This window comes from Gymnoscopelus braueri (genome assembly GCF_963280865.1).
Source record: "Gymnoscopelus braueri genome assembly, chromosome: 19".
Classification (NCBI taxonomy): Eukaryota; Metazoa; Chordata; class Actinopteri; order Myctophiformes; family Myctophidae; genus Gymnoscopelus; species Gymnoscopelus braueri.
Genome location: NC_137621.1, coordinates 1397862 through 1417172, shown reverse-complemented (window position 1 = coordinate 1417172; position 19311 = coordinate 1397862). Strand labels below are relative to the sequence as shown.

The window sequence follows — 19311 nt, the reverse complement described above, 5'->3', positions numbered from 1 at the left end:
GTAGTCACACATACTGTATGCAAACCTACGTACAGTACTTACGTACATACATACAGTACAAACACACAAAGTCGGATGTAGAAGTGGCTAGCAGCGCTTACAAAGAACAGATAATAAGAAGAGCACAGCCTATACGAAAGATGAAGAGACACGAAAAAGAGTGACATTCTGTCACTGGACCACGGCCCGGGCGGGACTGTTTGCTGTGGTGACCATAACCACTATTCTACATTGTATGTGCATCTGAGGTGACGGAGCACCGGCACACAGGAGGCAGGTTCCGGAGCCCAGCTTTTTTTTTTCATAGTTTCACGTTTTCACGTCCCCGATACACGTCCCCGATACACGTCCCCCATACACGTCCCCCATACACGTCCCCGAAACACGTCCCCGATACAAAGCCATTGGAATTCCTGCTAAATGCTAACAGGATATGATATGATTTACAGATCCTAAGTGAAAATGAGCACTAGTGAAAACCAAAGTGTATTTTCCTCATTCATCTCAATGATCAATCCTGAGACATGAATATACATGGTTCAGACTCACAGATCTATGAATGATCTCATTTCTACAGCCTAGCAGACGCTTTTATCCAAAGTGACTTACAATAAGTGCATTCAACATAGATAGGGAACAAAACTACTAATCACCAGAAGTCTTTAGTGCATTCTCTTCTACACCAAGCAACTAAGAGTATACCTAGTGCTAAGGTAAAAGTGCAATATATCAGCTTCCTACTTTCATAAACAGATGAGACAGAATAGGAAAATCAAAAGAGTGAGAGCTAAAACAAATAAGTGTATCGAATAAACAATATCCAATAAAAAAATAAAACATGTTGTGATCTTGCACGTCCTCGATACACGTCCCCGATACGAAGCCATTGGAATTCCTGAAAAATGCTAACAGGATATGATAAGATATGATTTACAGATCCTAAGTGAAAATGAGCACTAGTGAAAACCAAAGTGTATTTTCCTCATTCATTTCAATGATCAATCCTGAGACATGAATATACATGGTTCAGACTCACAGATCTATGAATGATCTCATTTCTACAGCCTAGCAGCACAATCTAGTCTCCATAATATAATATCATATTATGACCTCAACAGTTAGACCAGTATCTCTTTGTTGTCGACATGTTTACTTTGTGGCGTTGCAAAGACATGTTTACTTTGTGGCGTTGCAAAGACATGTTTACTTTGTGGCGTTGCAAAAAGACATGTTCACTTTGTGGTGTTGCAAAGACATCACCTACCTGTCCAACGTTGAACATACACTGAAAAAAAAAAAACAGTCCAAAAAGCACCAACACTGCGTGTGTGTGTGTGTGTGTGTGTGTGTGTGTGTGTGTGTGTGTGTGTGTGTGTGTGTGTGTGTGTGTGTGTGTGTGTGTGTACATACGGTCATTGCACTGGGTCCCAGTATAAGAGGTCATACTACAGTCACAGGTATAATTCTCCCACTGTTGGATACAGATTCCCATGTTGGCACACGAGTCCTCCTGGCAGGTGGTGCTGGGCCCTGTGAGACACACACAAACACACACAAACACACACACATTTTAACAATGTATTAATGTCCACACAAAAGGAAATACAAGTACAAGGACACACATATTACGGTGCACCCCCATTGTTACAAGGAGGGAAACAGGGCGCATGCACACGCTGCGACCGGCAGCGAGTTTATTATTATTATTATATGTATGTCATATGTTTTACTAACTCTTGCTGTAAACCTATTTGCCCTTTTGGGACATTAATAAAGTTGAACCTTGTTGAACCTTGTTGAACCTTGTTGAACCTTGTCCTCATGATACAACAAGCATGTCATGTGACCCAGCCCTCCATGGACACAAGCAGCAGTGTCTCTGGTCATGTGACCCAGCCCTCCATGGACACCAGCAGCAGTGTCTCCGCATGGCGGCTGACATTCATAGCAGAGATATCACAACACTCTGCCAGCCCTCCTGCCTCGTTTCTGGGCATCCCAAGTTGTGGAAACCCGTTCTGACAACCAGTCCTACGGGCATCATGTCCCAGGCTGACATTATTGAACACAAACAATAGGGAAACTCAACGATAAGTATTTCAGGATACAGGAAGCATGATGTGACGACTGACACTTATCACAGACACTGAACACAATGTATCCATAATGTCTCATCAGCTCTGGGCTAATTGGCTGCATTCTGCAGACCGCTCACAGCTGTTTTATGGACATTACAGATGCTTCCAAATTAGGGATGCAAATGATCCATTAATTCATTAATTGATAGTTGATAACCTTATCGATCGATTAATCAATGTAATGATAAAGCAGCGTTTTTTAGGAGCAAAAGGAAAATTCTTGTACGAAAATGTGTGCAGAAACATAATTGCCTTGATGTATAAAACATTAACGAGCATCAGCTGGACACACACACACACACGCTCTATGGAGTGTGATAGAGCACTGCACACACACACACACACACACACACACACACACACACACACACACACACACACACACACACACACACACACACACACCTGGGATCAGAGTCCTAGATAGAGCTTGTACACTCTCAGAGTTACAGACCTGTAAGGGTCCATTTGGTTCTATTTGTACACTCTCAGAGTTACAGACCTGTAAGGGTCCACATGGAACCCCCTCAAGGATCCCAGATGGTCCCTGGACCACACTTTGAGACCCACAGTCCTAGACTTGTTTAAATTGCACACTGGTATCGGATCGGTACACTCGGTATCGACCGCTACGCTAAGTTCTGGGTTACGGAATCAGGTATGGGGAAGGAAAAGACTATCAGTACATCTCTATCTATTATGAATCAATGAACTTATCCATAGAATAATGACTATAATAAAGACTATCAGTACATCTCTATCTATTATGAATCAATGAACTTATCCATAGAATAATGACTATAATAAAGACTATCAGTACATCTCTATCTATTATGAATCAATGAACTTATCCATAGAATAATGACTATAATAAAGACTATCAGTACATCTCTATCTATTATGAATCAATGAACTTATCCATAGAATAATGACTATAATAAAGACTATCAGTACATCTCTATCTATTATGAATCAATGAACTTATCCATAGAATAATCACAGAGAAAAGAATGTGTTTTTTTACGTTCAGAATCAGATACCTCATTTAGGAGGTGAAATGCTTGGTCAGGCAGAAGACAATCACTTCAAACACTCTGGTGTCAATAAGATGAACAGAACAGCTCAGAGGTAATAATCAGTCTCCTAGAGGATCAATAGCTTTTAAACACCCGTCTGATCAGCTCCATGGATCAGGAGAGACTAATACAATGTGTGTGAAGGTTTTCTATTAACACACACACACACACACACACACACACACACACACACACACACACACACACACACACACACACAATTTAATTACACAGCTAATTACTGTGTGTGTGTGTGTGTGTGTGTGTGTGTGTGTGTGTGTGTGTGTGTGTGTGTGTGTGTGTGTGTGTGTGTGTGTGTGTGTGTGTACTCTAATAGAAAACCTTCTTACAGACACATGCATAAACAGCAGAGCTTTAAATCACATTAACATAATAACACTAAGTTCCAGGGATGCTCCATGCAACAATAACTAGCTGCTGCATATAATTAATACAGCACTGACTTATGCTTTACTTATGCAAATGAGGCTCCCATCTACGTCATTAGACTGTCTCTCTGTCTCTCTCTCTCGGTACAACCACAGTCTAATACTGTTCTACTGGGAGCTGACCAGTACAACCACAGTCTGATACTGTTGTACTGGGAGCTGACCATGCAGTACAACCAACCACAGTCTTAGCCCTAGAATGTCTGTGATCTTACATACATTTCATGTATTCCAAATACACAGTCATAGATCACCCTCGCCGACGCGCTGTGTAGTGACCATCTGCGCGGCCGTAAAAGTGCTCTAAACTCCGTCTGTACTCACACAATAATTAATTCCTAAGACGTGGAGTCATAAATTGTCCTCTAGTTTCATATCCATTTGAAAGTTCTGCCAGAAAACGTGTGTTTAGTCAAATATCTCCACTTTTCCACGAGCTGCACACGGACGACTTTCTGTACGGGGCGAGGGGCCTGGAATGATTGCAGGACCGAATTTACCCAAACATCCTCTTGTCATCACAAACGTCATCACAAATTGACACAGGGAAGCACAAATGAATGGGGAACACAATTGACAGGTGCTTGAGATTGGTGTGGGGTAATGAATCACTCCATCTGCCAATTGTGTGTCCCAAACATTTGTGCGTCCTAAAGGAAGTTTAGATATATTCAATCCTGCAATCATTCCAGGCCCCTCGCCCCGTACAGAAAGTCGTCCGTGTGCAGCTCGTGGAAAAGTGGAGATATTTGACTAAACACATGTTTTCTGGCAGAACTTTCAAATGGATATGAAACTAGAGGATAATTTATGACTCCAAGTCTTAGGAATTAATTATTGTGTGAGAGTACAGACGGAGTTTAGAGCACTTTTACGGCCACGCAGATGGTCACTACACAGCGCGTCGGCGAGGGTGATCTATGACTGTGTATTTGGAATACATGAAATGTATGTAAGATCACAGACATTCTAGGGCTACCCACAGTCTGATACTGTTGTACTGGGAGCTGACCAGTACAACCACAGTCTGATACTGTTGTACTGGGAGCTGACCAGTACAACCACAGTCTATTACTGTTCTGCTGGGAGCTGACCAGTACAACCACAGTCTATTACTGTTCTGCTGGGAGCTGACCAGTACAACCACAGTCTATTACTGTTCTGCTGGGAGCTGACCAGTACAACCACAGTCTATTACTGTTCTGCTGGGAGCTGACCAGTACAACCACAGTCTATTACTGTTCTGCTGGGAGCTGACCAGTACAACCACAGTCTGATACTGTTGTACTGGGAGCTGACCAGTACAACCACAGTCTATTACTGTTGTACTGGGAGCTGACCAGTACAACCACAGTCTATTACTGTTCTGCTGGGAGCTGACCAGTACAACCACAGTCTATTACTGTTCTGCTGGGAGCTGACCAGTACAACCACAGTCTGATACTGTTGTACTGGGAGCTGACCAGTACAACCACAGTCTGATACTGTTGTACTGGGAGCTGACCAGTACAACCACAGTCTGATACTGTTGTACTGGGAGCTGACCGGTACAACCACAGTCTGATACTGTTGTACTGGGAGCTGACCGGTACAACCACAGTCTGATACTGTTGTACTGGGAGCTGACCGGTACAACCACAGTCTAATACTGTTGTACTGGGAGCTGACCGGTACAACCACAGTCTGATACTGTTGTACTGGGAGCTGACCAGTACAACCACAGTCTAATACTGTTAAGGGGTCCTGCTTCATCTCTCTCTCTGTCTCTCACTCTCTCTCACACACACACACACACACACACACACACACACACACACACACACTGTATATAGAATATCTTCACCTACCAGATAATATAAATCCATGTTTCTTTGTCCTCCTGGTGCTTTATAGTCCTTTATAGTGCATTATGTTAATGTTTAAAGTCTTTATAGTTCATTATGTTAATGTTTAAAGTCTTTATAGTTCATTATGTTAATGTTAAAGTCTTTATAGTTATAATATGTTAATGTTTAAAGTCTTTATAGTTCATTATGTTAATGTTAAAGTCTTTATAGTTATAATATGTTAATGTTTAAAGTCTTTATAGTTCATTATGTTAATGTTTAAAGTCTTTATAGTTATAATATGTTAATGTTTAAAGTCCATTAGTTTACACTGGGTCACAGGAATCTGCAGGGTAACCAAACGCGGTGTAACACCAACACGTTGTTTGTTGTTGATATGGAATAGTTTAAATATCCTTTAAGCTGTTAGTTTAGGACATATTGGTTTGTTTTCTCCTTCATTATGAAACATTGTAACTTTACTAAAGCAACAATAACACAACATGTTGTTGTTTGGTTTAAACTCTGTGTGAAACAAACCGCCTGTTGATTACATCCACCTGGTGTCTGGGTGATCAGAGCCCCCTGGTGGCCCAGTGTGAGCATTACACACAGACAGGATGATACACTTAAAGGGATAGTTCACCCCAAAAAATTATATCGTTTTTGTCGCATTCCTGAGCAAATAATTTGATGACAGGTGGACTCAGGAGATTCTTTGAGTGAGTCTCCTACCGGAGCTTCTAGGAATGCGATGGTAAATCATCTTTTTTTTAAAACAATACAAACAAACATGAAAATATCTTGAAAGGCCCTGAAGTAATGTTCAGTTACAAAGATAAAAGCAATGTAGGCCATCATGTATCTCTGTGTCTCTATCAGTCTTCAACAGGGGGTCTGGGACCCCTAGGGGGTCCTCAGAGTTACTACAGGGGGTCTGCCAAAATATGTGTGTGATATAATCTTTTGCGAACGCGGAATGAGGCGCGCAAAGCGCCTCCGCCCAAGTGGAGCTTACTATGAAACCGTGCTCGGGTTGTGTGTGTCTCTGTGTGTGTGCAGCCTGTGCGCAGCCGCGCCCCCATGTGACTCACGCTCTCATTGGCTGCTGACAGATCTCAGAGTGGAGCTTACTATGAAACCAACCCGATCGCCCCCCAAACACGGTGAAATAGCACAGATTGACAAACGGCAATTCCGTGCATAGATGACTAGGAACTCCGAAACTCCGTGCATAGGAGAACCATATCCCCCCCCCCCATTAACTTCAATACGAGGCGGAGGCAGTCACTAGACTTTCTCTCTACGCTCTCCCCATCACGGTGAAATAACACGGATTACAAGTCCGTAAATACACAACATAACAATTTTAAAAAGGCAAATAAATAAATAGGGCAGCGTTCACTTCCCGCGTTCGCACGTCTTACTTGTACCTTAACCACTTGAACCCTAGCATCTCTATTCTGAGCAACATTTGCCAAACATAGCAGATCTACAAGCTCACAACGCCTCGTGCTGCGAGGCGTTACAAGCTGTGAAGCTTGTAGATCTGCTATTTTTGAATAGCCAAAGTATTGATTGATTGATTGAATATTTTATTAGGCAAAAAATGTAAAACAGCACAGTTACATTTAAAATACTTTGTCTAACAGGTCCGTTCATAAAAGTCCTTGCGGACTTGTTTCCAATGAGGGCCTTGGTATTTAATTCATAGGCATATATAGTGGCACCACAGTTCAAATATCATTACAAAATAAACAGCCAAAAACAATATATAACACTATGTACAACAAAAAAAATAAAAAAGAGGGGAAAAAAAATATGTACAAGAACAGGGGGGGGGGGGGTCTGCTGTCTAACAGGAAAATGGTACTACCTCCACCTTTGGCCTCCTGAAAGGTGATTTTTTAAGGCTCTTTTAAATGAGCCCAGCGAACTGCATTTTTTGAGGGATGGAGTTAGACTATTCCAATCCTGGGTGGCAGTGCTGTAGAAGGAGAATTTGCCCATGTTTGATTTATGGGTGGGTGGTACCAAATTGTTGTTAACGCTCCCTCTGGTATTGTGACTGTGGGTGTCGCTAACCTTTTGGAGGTATTTACTCAGATATGCGGGAATTGGGGGCATATCGGGCAAATTTGCATTTACAATTTTGAAGGCCAGTCCCATTTTTAGTTGTTTAACCCTGTCTTCCACCCTGAGCCAGCCTAGGCTGGCAAAATGGGTGGGAGAAAGGTGGGTCATGGGCCCCAATCCGAGGAGTAGCCGAATCAGTTTGTTTTGGGAGGTTTGAAGCTTAGTCTTCAGTGACACTGAGGTGTTGGAGTACCAGGAGGTGCAAGCATAGTCAAAAAGTGGTTGAATCAGGGCCCCAGAGAGGGTCCTGAGGGCCTGAGGGTTGACAAAAGAGGAAACTCTGCCCATAAATTTGGTTCTCTGGTTTACTCTTTTGACCACCTTTGTAGCCATGCTATCACCTGTCAGGTATTTGTCAAGTACACAACCCAAATAGGTAATCTCTTCTTTGCTAGAGATAATTGTGTCATCGACTTTGACCTTGAAATCATTTACATCCATCTGTCTGAGGGAATGTTTGGTCCCAAAGAGAATGGATTCAGTTTTCCCAAGGTGTAGTGACAGTTTGTTATCGGTAAGCCAAGTACGGATTTTTGAGAGTTCGGAGCTGAGCGCCTCCTCAACTTGCAACTTGTCCTCTCCCGAGATCAGGAGTGCCGAGTCATCAGCGAACAGGAACAATTTGCAGTTACAGGCAGTACTCATGTCGTTAATGTATAGAAGAAACAGTAACGGCCCTAGAATGCTGCCCTGAGGAACCCCACAGCTCACCGGGAGGGATGAGGACATGGTTCCGTTGATGTCAACCACTTGTTCTCTTCCCTCCAGGTAAGATCTCATCCAGTTTAGTGATGTGCAGTCAAAACCAATCGCCCTCAGCTTATCAAGTAAAATTGAGTGGTTTACAGTGTCGAACGCTTTTTGGAGGTCCAACATGACCATGCCGCAGTATTTGCCCGCGTCTACCTCACGTTTGATGTAGTCGGTCAGATACAGTAGGCATGTGTCAGTGGAATGGGAGGTTCTGAAGCCCGATTGGAATTCAAACAACAGTTTATGCTCGCTGAGGTAGCTGTTGATTTGTTCTTGAATTAATCGCTCTACAACCTTTGAGATGGAACAAAGGATGGAAACAGGCCTATAGTTGCCAGGTTCTAATTTGCTTCCTTTTTTATGCAGAGGGATTACTCTTGCCAACTTGAAATCCTGTGGGACGTGACACTGGCTGATGGATAGGTTTGTGATTTGGGCTACTATGGGGGCAATAGCAGTAGCTGCGTCTCTGAGGAATCTGGTGGGGATATTGTCAAGGCCGGTGGCCTTGTTTGGCTGGAGGGCGAGTAGTTTTTTCTGTACATCATCAGCATTTACTGGTTTGAATGAAAAGGAGTCTTTTTTAGCCCCTAGTTTAACATAGTGAGCATGGATGTGGTCAGAGCCGTACAAACCTGAATGCTGAGGAAGTTTGCTTACCAACTGGGTTGCAATGGTGGTAAAAAAGCTGTTAAAACAGTTTGCTACCGTTTGCTACAGTTTGCTACAGTTTGTATACAAAAATAACGGACAGCTAAATGACACCGCTATAAGTGGAACCCCTGAGCACCGCAGCAAGCAAACCCAACATGGACTTTATGTTGATAACATTGTTCACTTGAATGTACTGTGTGTGTGTGTGTGTGTGTGTGTGTGTGTGTGTGTGTGTGTGTGTGTGTGTGTGTGTGTGTGTGTGTGTGTGTGTGTGTGTGTGTGTGTGTGTGTGTTATCCATTCAACAGGTATGGGTCAATCTGACATTGAAATCATATCATATCATAATAATCTAATCTAAGACTCATAATCAGAAATGAACCCATTAAACCCATATATACGTTAGTTAACTGGAGTCTCCCATGGCTCTGTACTGGGTCCACTCCTTTTCCCCAGACTCTTTCATCATTATAAACATTAGTTAACAGTTACTGTACATACTGTACCCGCAGCTATATGAACTCAAATCAGCTCAGATTAATTTGCCTCTAAATAGATCTATAGTTCTATAGTTATAGTTCTATAGATCTATAGATCTATAGTTATGGTTCTATATATCTATAGATCTATAGTTATAGTAGATCTATAGTTATAGTTCTATAAATCTATAGTTATGGTTCTATAGATCTATAGATCTATAGTTATAGTTCTATAGAGCCAGGTTATAGTTCTAAACCCTGTTAGTGCAGAGAGGTCAAGGCAGGTCATCTCCAGATGTCTCCCAGTGCACTGTCTCCCTCTAGTGGCGCTTCCAGTGAATTACACCCAGCTGATACCCTGCTGTCTCCTTCATTACAGAGAGTATTTATCACACATTATATTATTTATCACACATTATTATAGATTACCGAAGTCCTGACGTCACTGTCAGTAGAGGGCGCTTTCCGCAGGTTCATGGCTTTATGTGTGTTTATGTTTGGAACACAGTTCTTATATGACGTGATCTAAGATTCCCAAATGGGGATTTCAACACTAAATAAAGCCACAAACACTTGGAACAGCGCCCTCTAGTGGCAGTGACGTCAGACTTCGGTGCTATTATTTATCACACATTATTATATTATTCTTCACAGAGTGTTGGTTAAAGGTAGAGAGAGTTATGTTGTTTCAGTTTAAACAAAACAAATTTGTTTAGTAATCATTGTTCAGTGTTAAATAGCTCTATATTGTGATAGTAATCATTGCTATAGAGTGTTTGTTCAGTAACAGTGTTAAATAGCTCTATATTGTGATAGTAATCATTGCTATAGAGTGTTTGTTCAGTAACAGTGTTAAATAGCTCTATATTGTGATAGTAATCATTGCTATAGAGTGTTTGTTCAGTAACAGTGTTAAATAGCTCTATATTATGATAGTAATCATTGCTATAGAGTGTTTGTTCAGTAACAGTGTTAAATAGCTCTATATTATGATAGTAATCATTGCTATAGAGTGTTTGTTCAGTAACAGTGTTAAATAGCTCTATATTAATCATTGCTATAGAGAACAAAGGTAGAGAGAGTTATGTTGTTTCAGTTTAAACAAAACAAATTTGTTTAGTAATCATTGTTCAGTGTTAAATAGCTCTATATTGTGATAGTAATCATTGCTATAGAGTGTTTGTTCAGTAACAGTGTTAAATAGCTCTATATTGTGATAGTAATCATTGCTATAGAGTGTTTGTTCAGTAACAGTGTTAAATAGCTCTATATTGTGATAGTAATCATTGCTATAGAGTGTTTGTTCAGTAACAGTGTTAAATAGCTCTATATTATGATAGTAATCATTGCTATAGAGTGTTTGTTCAGTAACAGTGTTAAATAGCTCTATATTATGATAGTAATCATTGCTATAGAGTGTTTGTTCAGTAACAGTGTTAAATAGCTCTATATTAATCATTGCTATAGAGAACAAAGACTCCATAGCAATGATTCCTATCACTATACAGAGCTATTTAACACTTAATAAAGATATATCACTTACTGCTCCATTAATGATGTTTATGCTGAAGCTACATTTACATATAATGATGAGAGCTTGTAATGAGATGCATGGAAGCATGTGTCGCTCCAATCTTGCTTATTGATTGGCTGACCAACCTGTCAGTCAATCAATCAATCAATCAATCATGACAGATGTCGCAAGATCAAACATGGGCGAGTATTGGATCGGAAACATAATCATGTAGAATCAATTAAAGCAAAGAATAATAAATTAATATGACACAGAGATCGCCACGAACATGACACTACACACAAGACCAATGAAATGTGATTTATGAGCGTTTTATTTTGAAAAATAAATAAAATCCCAACATTTGTCTTTGTCCCAGCATGTGTGAGCCTTCATTAGAACCACTGTGCTACACTAAATGGAACAGAGCCTTCATTAGAACCACTGTGTTACACTACATGGAACAGAGCCTTCATTAGAACCACTGTGCTACACTAAATGGAACAGAGCCTTCATTAGAACCACTGTGCTACACTAAATGGAACAGAGCCTTCATTAGTATCATTGGTAACACCTGTGAAGGAAGTAAGGAAGAGGCCCAGTTTCTATACAATATGGCTGCTGTGCGTAGAGCCTGTTGGTCTATGATAGGGCTCTCTATTATAAAGCTTTATGTCTATTGTATTAACCAATTAAACCCTATATATATATACACCACCTAGCCTCGGTCCCAGCCTCACTTATCTGCGAAAAGAAGAGCCTGGTCACGACCTAAAGCAGCGAGTGTCTAGGAAGTCCTGAGTGGGTAGGATTTCCGTCGTACGCGTTTCCCCCGGAAACGATATTCTTTTGACCAATCACAACACTTGTTTCATTCACGGAGAATGTTAACAGATTTGTAAAGCATCAACGTAATTTCCTTGGGCGGTACTTCTGTCAAATTCAACCGTTTCCGGTTCTTCACTTCCTAGACAACCAACATCCCAGGTCTTGCCCAGCGTGTACACCACCAGGGCTCTGTGTTTGGCCCCCCTCCGTTTTTCCCTCTATATATACAACAAATCTGTTTTCCGAAAAACAGCCGATCTACAAGCTCACAAGGACATGGCTGAATAATATGTAGAGAGGCCGTCTGGGGAACAGAAGGTCCCAGGTTCGATTCCCGGGCCGTCAGCAATGTGCCTTCCTGGATTGAATGGGTTAAATATCTCCCTCTCTCTAACTCACATGTTGATTGGTCGATCATGGGGGTCTCTAACTCACATGTTGATTGGTCGATCATGGGGGTCTCTAACTTAAAGCAACAGGACACTTGGTAGAGAGTTGGGTTGTGTAGATTATATACAGTACCTGATCATCATAGAACTAGTCTGAGAGGTGAAATAACTTATACGTTTATAATAATATGTTTTGCTACGTTTATAATCCAAAAATTGTCTCCTCATTGACTTCCATTATATGATGAAACTGCCCTTAAAGGGGTAGTTCACCCCCCAAATAACTTTTTTTCTATTGATTACTCACCCCATGGAGCCTTGAATTCATGGATATTTATTTGTTTTTGTCGCATTCCTTCCTTTATTATTTGATTATAATAAATTTAGCCCCATTGATTCCGGTAGGAGACACAAATGCATTTGTGTCTCCTACCGGAATCAATGGGGACACATTTATTATAATCAAATTATTGGCTTAGGAATGTGACAAAAACAAAAAAATATCTATGAATTCAAGGCTCCAGATGGTCAGTAATCAATAGAAAAAAAGTTATTTTGGGGGTGAACTACCCCTTTAAAGTCACTATATTAGCACATAAACAAAGCTCATTCTGACATGAATCACAAAACCTGTTATAGGTGTTTAATTATTATTATTATTTTAATTTTTATTAACCAAGCAGAATCAGCTCGGTTTGTGTTTGTTCACCTGGTATTATAAATGAGGTTGAGATCTGCTTCACTCTGCAGGAGAAAACTATTATAAATGAGGTTGAGATCTGCTTCACTGTGCAGGAGAAAACTATTATAAATGAGGTTGAGATCTGCTTCACTGTGCAGGAGAAAACTATTATAAATGAGGTTGAGATCTGCTTCACTGTGCAGGAGAAAACTATTATAAATGAGGTTGAGATCTGCTTCACTGTGCAGGAGAAAACTATTATAAATGAGGTTGAGATCTGCTTCACTCCGCAGGAGAAAACTATTATAAATGAGGTTGAGATCTGCTTCACTGTGCAGGAGAAAACTATTATAAATGAGGTTGAGATCTGCTTCACTGTGCAGGAGAAAACTATTATAAATGAGGTTGAGATCTGCTTCACTGTGCAGGAGAAAACTATTTCTAGCCGCACAACGGAGCATAATTATGATATTTCACCGATTGGACAAGTTCCCTTATGAAAAGGTAGAACTACACAAGACAAAGCTCTTACCAATCCAAAGTGTCCTTGAGCTGTATAACTGAAAATAAGAGCAAAAACAAATACACTCAATGTTCAACTGAAACAAAATGTGTGTGTGCAAAAAAACAACAACTAAAATGTAATAAAACATTCACACAAATTAACAGAAAGGAGAAAAATAACAAAACAAAACAAAAAGACAACTGTGTAGAAAGTGATTTGCATGCAGACGAGTGAACAGTGTGGCCCACACCACCAAAGAAGACTAAACAAAAACAAGCAGTAGAATAGAATGGTAAACATTATACATTCACTATGGAACCACGGTGCATACAAAAATGACCCCCCCCCCCCCCCCCCAGCGTGGGCAGACTGCTATGATGATGGGAAACACAACAAACCGGAACCTTTGGCAAAGTGTTTGTTTTGTGTTGCTGGTGTTACGGCTCAGTGTGACCACAATACAACAACACTACTGTCTGTCTGTCTGTCTGTCTGTCTGTCTGTCTGTCTGTCTGTCTGTCTGTCTGTCTGTCTAGAACATGTGCTGTGGCTCATTCTGTGTCCCACACAATCCACCATTTCTTTAGAGCAAAATACAACTGCTAACATCACATCTATACTGATGCAGTCAGTCAGTCAGTCAGTCAGTCAGTCAGTCAGTCAGTCAGTCAGTCAGTCAGTCAGTTAATTCAGGTGAAATAGCAGAGTGTTACTATGGAGAGCTTGCCCCTGAGAAGGGGCGTGGCTGTGGTGGTGACATAATATGAACTAATAATAGCATCATCTGTGTGTAAAGTGTACATTATGCTGTGTCGGTGTCATATTGTGTAAAGTGTACATTATGCTGTGTCGGTGTCATATTGTGTAAAGTGTACATTATGCTGTGTCGGTGTCATATTGTGTAAAGTGTACATTATGCTGTGTCGGTGTCATATTGTGTAAAGTGTACATTATGCTGTGTCGGTGTCATATTGTGTAAAGTGTACATTATGCTGTGTCGGTGTCATATTGTGTAAAGTGTACATTATGCTGTGTCGGTGTCATATTGTGTAAAGTGTACATTATGCTGTGTCGGTGTCATATTGTGTAAAGTGTACATTATGCTGTGTCGGTGTCATATTGTGTAAAGTGTACATTATGCTGTGTCGGTGTCATATTGTGTAAAGTGTACATTATGCTGTGTCGGTGTCATATTGTGTAAAGTGTACATTATGCTGTGTCGGTGTCATATTGTGTAAAGTGTACATTATGCTGTGTCGGTGTCATATTGTGTAAAGTGTACATTATGCTGTGTCGGTGTCATATTGTGTTGCCTGTTCAAATCTGTCAAAGAACCAATCAAAACGAAGCTATAGGAAAAATGACCTGGGGACAGGAAACAAGTATGCCGCCACCTTGTGGAAGAAACCTGGAACTACAGTTATGCACAGAGCCTAGCGTTTACTACTCATCTAATCACACAATCATAATCCACTGAGTTCAATATAAATAAATACATAAATGACATAAAAATTACAACATAGATTGGAGCTCCTGGCGGTGTTTGTGGTTGGATGGGGGAGGGGGGAGGGGGGGTTGACATAATCAACAGGTGACCAATGTGGCCAATAAGGAATAGCAGTGGTTCTCACAGTTCAAGCTCCCAGGGTCTGGGGCTCCTTGAGGAGGAAACGAGGAACAGTTTGTGCTCTTAAGACTATTTTATACTTCGGTTATTAAAACAAAACATATTGCCGATCTATAAGCTCACAGTTGTGACATTTTCAGGAAAAAAGAAAAAAAAACTTGAAATGTTTGATTAAGTTGTGAAAAACACTTAACAGCACAAATCTACTCTTCCCACAAGATATTTTCAGATGGGGGTCTGGGGCCAAATGTGGGGGCCTTGACATGACAATGTTTGAGAACCACTGAGGTATAAGGTAGCTAGCCACAAGAAACTTAAGAGTTCATAGATAACCTCTTAAGTAACTAAGAAGAGATACCCTCTTAAAGGGATAGTTCAAAATGACTTTTTTTTCCTATCAATTAGTCACCCCATGGACACTTGAATCCAAGGAGAATTTTTTGTTTTTGTTGCATTCCTAAGACAATCATTTGAGTCTCTATTGTCTCCTAACGGAGACTCCACCGGTCATCAAATCATTGTCTCAGGAATGCGACAAAAACAAACATATCTCCATGAACTGAAGGCTTCATGGGGTGTGTAATTGATAGAAAACAAGACATCTTTTGGGTGAACTATCCCTTTAAGTTGCTTGTGGCTATAGGGGAGGGCGGGGGGGGGTGCCCAGAACTAGCGGTGGGCCAGCGAAGCCGCCAGCACAGTTACTAAGATGGTGGCGGTAGCGCCACCCGGAGGGCGCAGGGCCACGGAACTCCCGTTGGCATTGAGCAAAGGGAAGGGGCTGCTGGAGTTGACGTTGGATTTGTTGGATTTGTTGAACCTGGACCCCCGGCCGTCTTTGGAGCCGCGGCTGTTGCTGTTGTCGTTGTAGTAGCGGCCGGACGGGTCCGTGTCGGACATGGTTTTGAGGGAGGGCGTACCTTCGCATCCGCGCTCGATCTGCCCGCTGCGGAACAGAGCGTCGCTGATGAGGTCGGGCAGACGTCCGTTCAGGTCCACCGACGCCAGGCAGCCCTGGAAGCCCTCCCTGGACGCCACCAGCTTGGGCAGGCTGCCGTACATCCCCGGGCCCAGCCCCGCGATGAACAGGTCCCCTGGTGGTGGAGAGAAGACATGACACGTACAGGTAGGGATGATACATGACGTCCACTCTTACTTCTGTGTTGCACCTTCAGACAGTTTGGAAGTTGCTTTCATTCAATATTTATATGTTTGATATTAATTTCATCAGACACCCTCACTGCTACTGTATATACATAGTTTAACTACATATTAGAGTCCTCTCTCTGTAAATATACCTTATGATTCTACTGAGCTTTGTTCCAATATGTATTGTATTGTATTGTATTGTATTGTATTGTATTGTATGTATTAATGATGAATTGAGTACAATGGACCACAATGGAAACAAATAAATAAAGTATTCAAGCAATAAATAAACACATCATTGAAAACACAAGCTCTGCTTCTGGTGACTGATACTGTCCTTCGAATCTAATGCATGAGAAAACCTTCATTTTACTAGCTTACCTACTTAAAGAGTGATAATGGTTGTAATTAGTACCTTTGAGGTCCAGGTTCTAATGGTTCTAATGGTTGTAATGAGTACCTTTGAGGTCCAGGTTCTAATGGTTGTAATGAGTACCTTTGAGGTCCAGGTTCTAATGGTTCTAATGGTTGTAATGAGTACCTTTGAGGTCCAGGTTCTAATGGTTCTAATGGTTGTAATGAGTACCTTTGAGGTCCAGGTTCTAATGGTTGTAATTAGTACCTTTGAGGTCCAGGTTCTAATGGTTCTAATGGTTGTAATGAGTACCTTTGAGGTCCAGGTTCTAATGGTTCTAATGGTTGTAATGAGTACCTTTGAGGTCCAGGTTCTAATGCTTGTAATGAGTACCTTTGAGGTCCAGGTTCTAATGGTTCTAATGAGTACCTTTGAGGTCCAGGTTCTAATGGTTGTAATGAGTACCTTTGAGGTCCAGGTTCTTGGCACCGTTGATGCTCTGGCTGGTGGCGGTAGCGTCCACTTTGAGGGTGTGTGTGTTGCTGTTGTCCCGGGTGATGACAACGTTGTGCCATTGGTTGTCGTTGAGAGCCCGGTCACTCTTCCCCTTGATGAGGTTGGGTCCATTCCCCAGGTCAAACACATAGTGGACGTACCTATGAAATATATACAATGATATATAAATACACATCGCTATATTGCTCATAGCCGAAACGCGTAAGTAAAACAATGTAATGTGAGTACTTTGTCCTCCATTGATTTTACATTTTGGATGTGCTACCTTTTGGGGATTTTTTCATAGTTTTGATATGTATACTGGATTGTGTGACTATAGTAGCACTCCACAGAGAAAACATATATTTATCCTATATATTTTTTTAAAAATATATCCTATATTAAAATTGCCAAGTGGGACGGTCGACGGTGGGTGGACGTCACAAACGTAACATGCAAACCTGTGAGGCAAACTACTTCCAGTTTGTCGGATTGCCTTGAAACTTCACCCGTCCCACACACTCTCTGAGGGGTGTGGAGGTCAATGGTACAACCCGGAATTGGATCAGTTCCCTTTCGGTTTTTACCAGGAAGTGGTTGTAGACCCCTACCTCCCAAACACAAGGTCGCACAGGTATGACAGTGGACCTGGGTGCTGCATGTGCATCGCTGCTCTGCAGCAGTGTTATAGCAGTGATTAACAAATGGCCATACTTCGGTGACCATTGCTTTTATCAGGACAACATATGACTACGTTGGTTTCAATGCCGCGTAGCGGCCTACAAATCTATAAATATCTACAAATATACCCCTGCCCCGGCCGCCGTGTGTTTGCCTGCTCATCAGTAGTGGAGAGTGCTCAGTGGTAAAGTGTCTGCCCAGGTTGTGGGTTTGAATCCACCGTGTGGTGAATCCGGCTTTGCATCGAGCATCCACACCAACACAACTGGCCCGTGTTCGGGGGACGGAAGCCGGGCGGAGAATGGGAGGGTGATAATGGTCACCGTACGTAATGGAGGGCTGGGGGCGGAGCCTATCAGCAGGGAGTGATGGGCGGGAGGAGTAAGACGGAAGGCTCTACGTCCTCCCGGTGGGGGCTCCTCACTGGCAGGTGAGTCAGTAGGATAGGACAGCGGTGACAACACAGACATGTGTGTGGAGGGGAATTAATTGGCATGACGACTAAATAAAAAGGGGGTCGAAACCCTTGGGTGTAAAGGGTGTGAGTCCACCTCACCCTTTATATATATAAAGAGTGTGAGTCCACCTCACCCTTTATATATATAAAGAGTGTGAGTCCACCTCACCCTTTATATATATAAAGTGTGTGAGTCCACCTCACCCTTTATATGTATAAAGTGTGTGAGTCCACCTCACCCTTTATATATATAAAGTGTGTGAGTCCACCTCACCCTTTATATATATAAAGAGTGTGAGTCCACCTCACCCTTTATATATATAAAGGGTGTGAGTCCACCTCACCCTTTATATATATAAAGAGTGTGAGTCCACCTCACCCTTTATATATATAAAGGGTGTGAGTCCACCTCACCCTTTATATGTATAAAGTGTGTGAGTCCACCTCACCCTTTGACCAGTGTGTGAGTCCACCTCACCCTTTATATGTATAAAGTGTGTGAGTCCACCTCACCCTTTATATATATAAAGAGTGTGAGTCCACCTCACCCTTTATATGTATAAAGTGTGTGAGTCCACCTCACCCTTTGACCAGTGTGTGAGTCCACCTCACCCTTTATATATATAAAGTGTGTGAGTCCACCTCACCCTTTATATATATAAAGGGTGTGAGTCCACCTCACCCTTTATATATATAAAGTGTGTGAGTCCACCTCACCCTTTATATGTATAAAGGGTGTGAGTCCACCTCACCCTTTATATATATAAAGGGTGTGAGTCCACCTCACCCTTTATATGTATAAAGGGTGTGAGTCCACCTCACCCTTTATATATATAAAGGGTGTGAGTCCACCTCACCCTTTATATATATAAAGAGTGTGAGTCCACCTCACCCTTTGACCAGTGTGTGAGTCCACCTCACCCTTTATATATATAAAGAGTGTGAGTCCACCTCACCCTTTATATATATAAAGGGTGTGAGTCCACCTCACCCTTTATATATATAAAGAGTGTGAGTCCACCTCACCCTTTATATGTATAAAGGGTGTGAGTCCACCTCACCCTTTATATGTATAAAGTGTGTGAGTCCACCTCACCCTTTATATATATAAAGAGTGTGA

At 41.7% G+C, this 19311-nt stretch overlaps 1 protein-coding gene across 1 annotated transcript in view; it reads right to left on the bottom strand.

Moving 5' to 3' along the window:
* LOC308074138 (neurexin-3a-like) overlaps positions 1–19311 on the bottom strand; it is a gene marked incomplete at both ends in the record, with an annotated part of 212376 nt that overhangs the window by 127664 nt on the left and 65401 nt on the right. The window contains 3 exons of the mRNA XM_080413470.1: positions 1411–1530; positions 15975–16148; positions 17024–17214. Of these exons, the coding sequence (XP_080269596.1) occupies positions 1411–1530; positions 15975–16148; positions 17024–17214 (485 nt within the window). The remainder of the gene's footprint in view (positions 1–1410; positions 1531–15974; positions 16149–17023; positions 17215–19311) is intronic.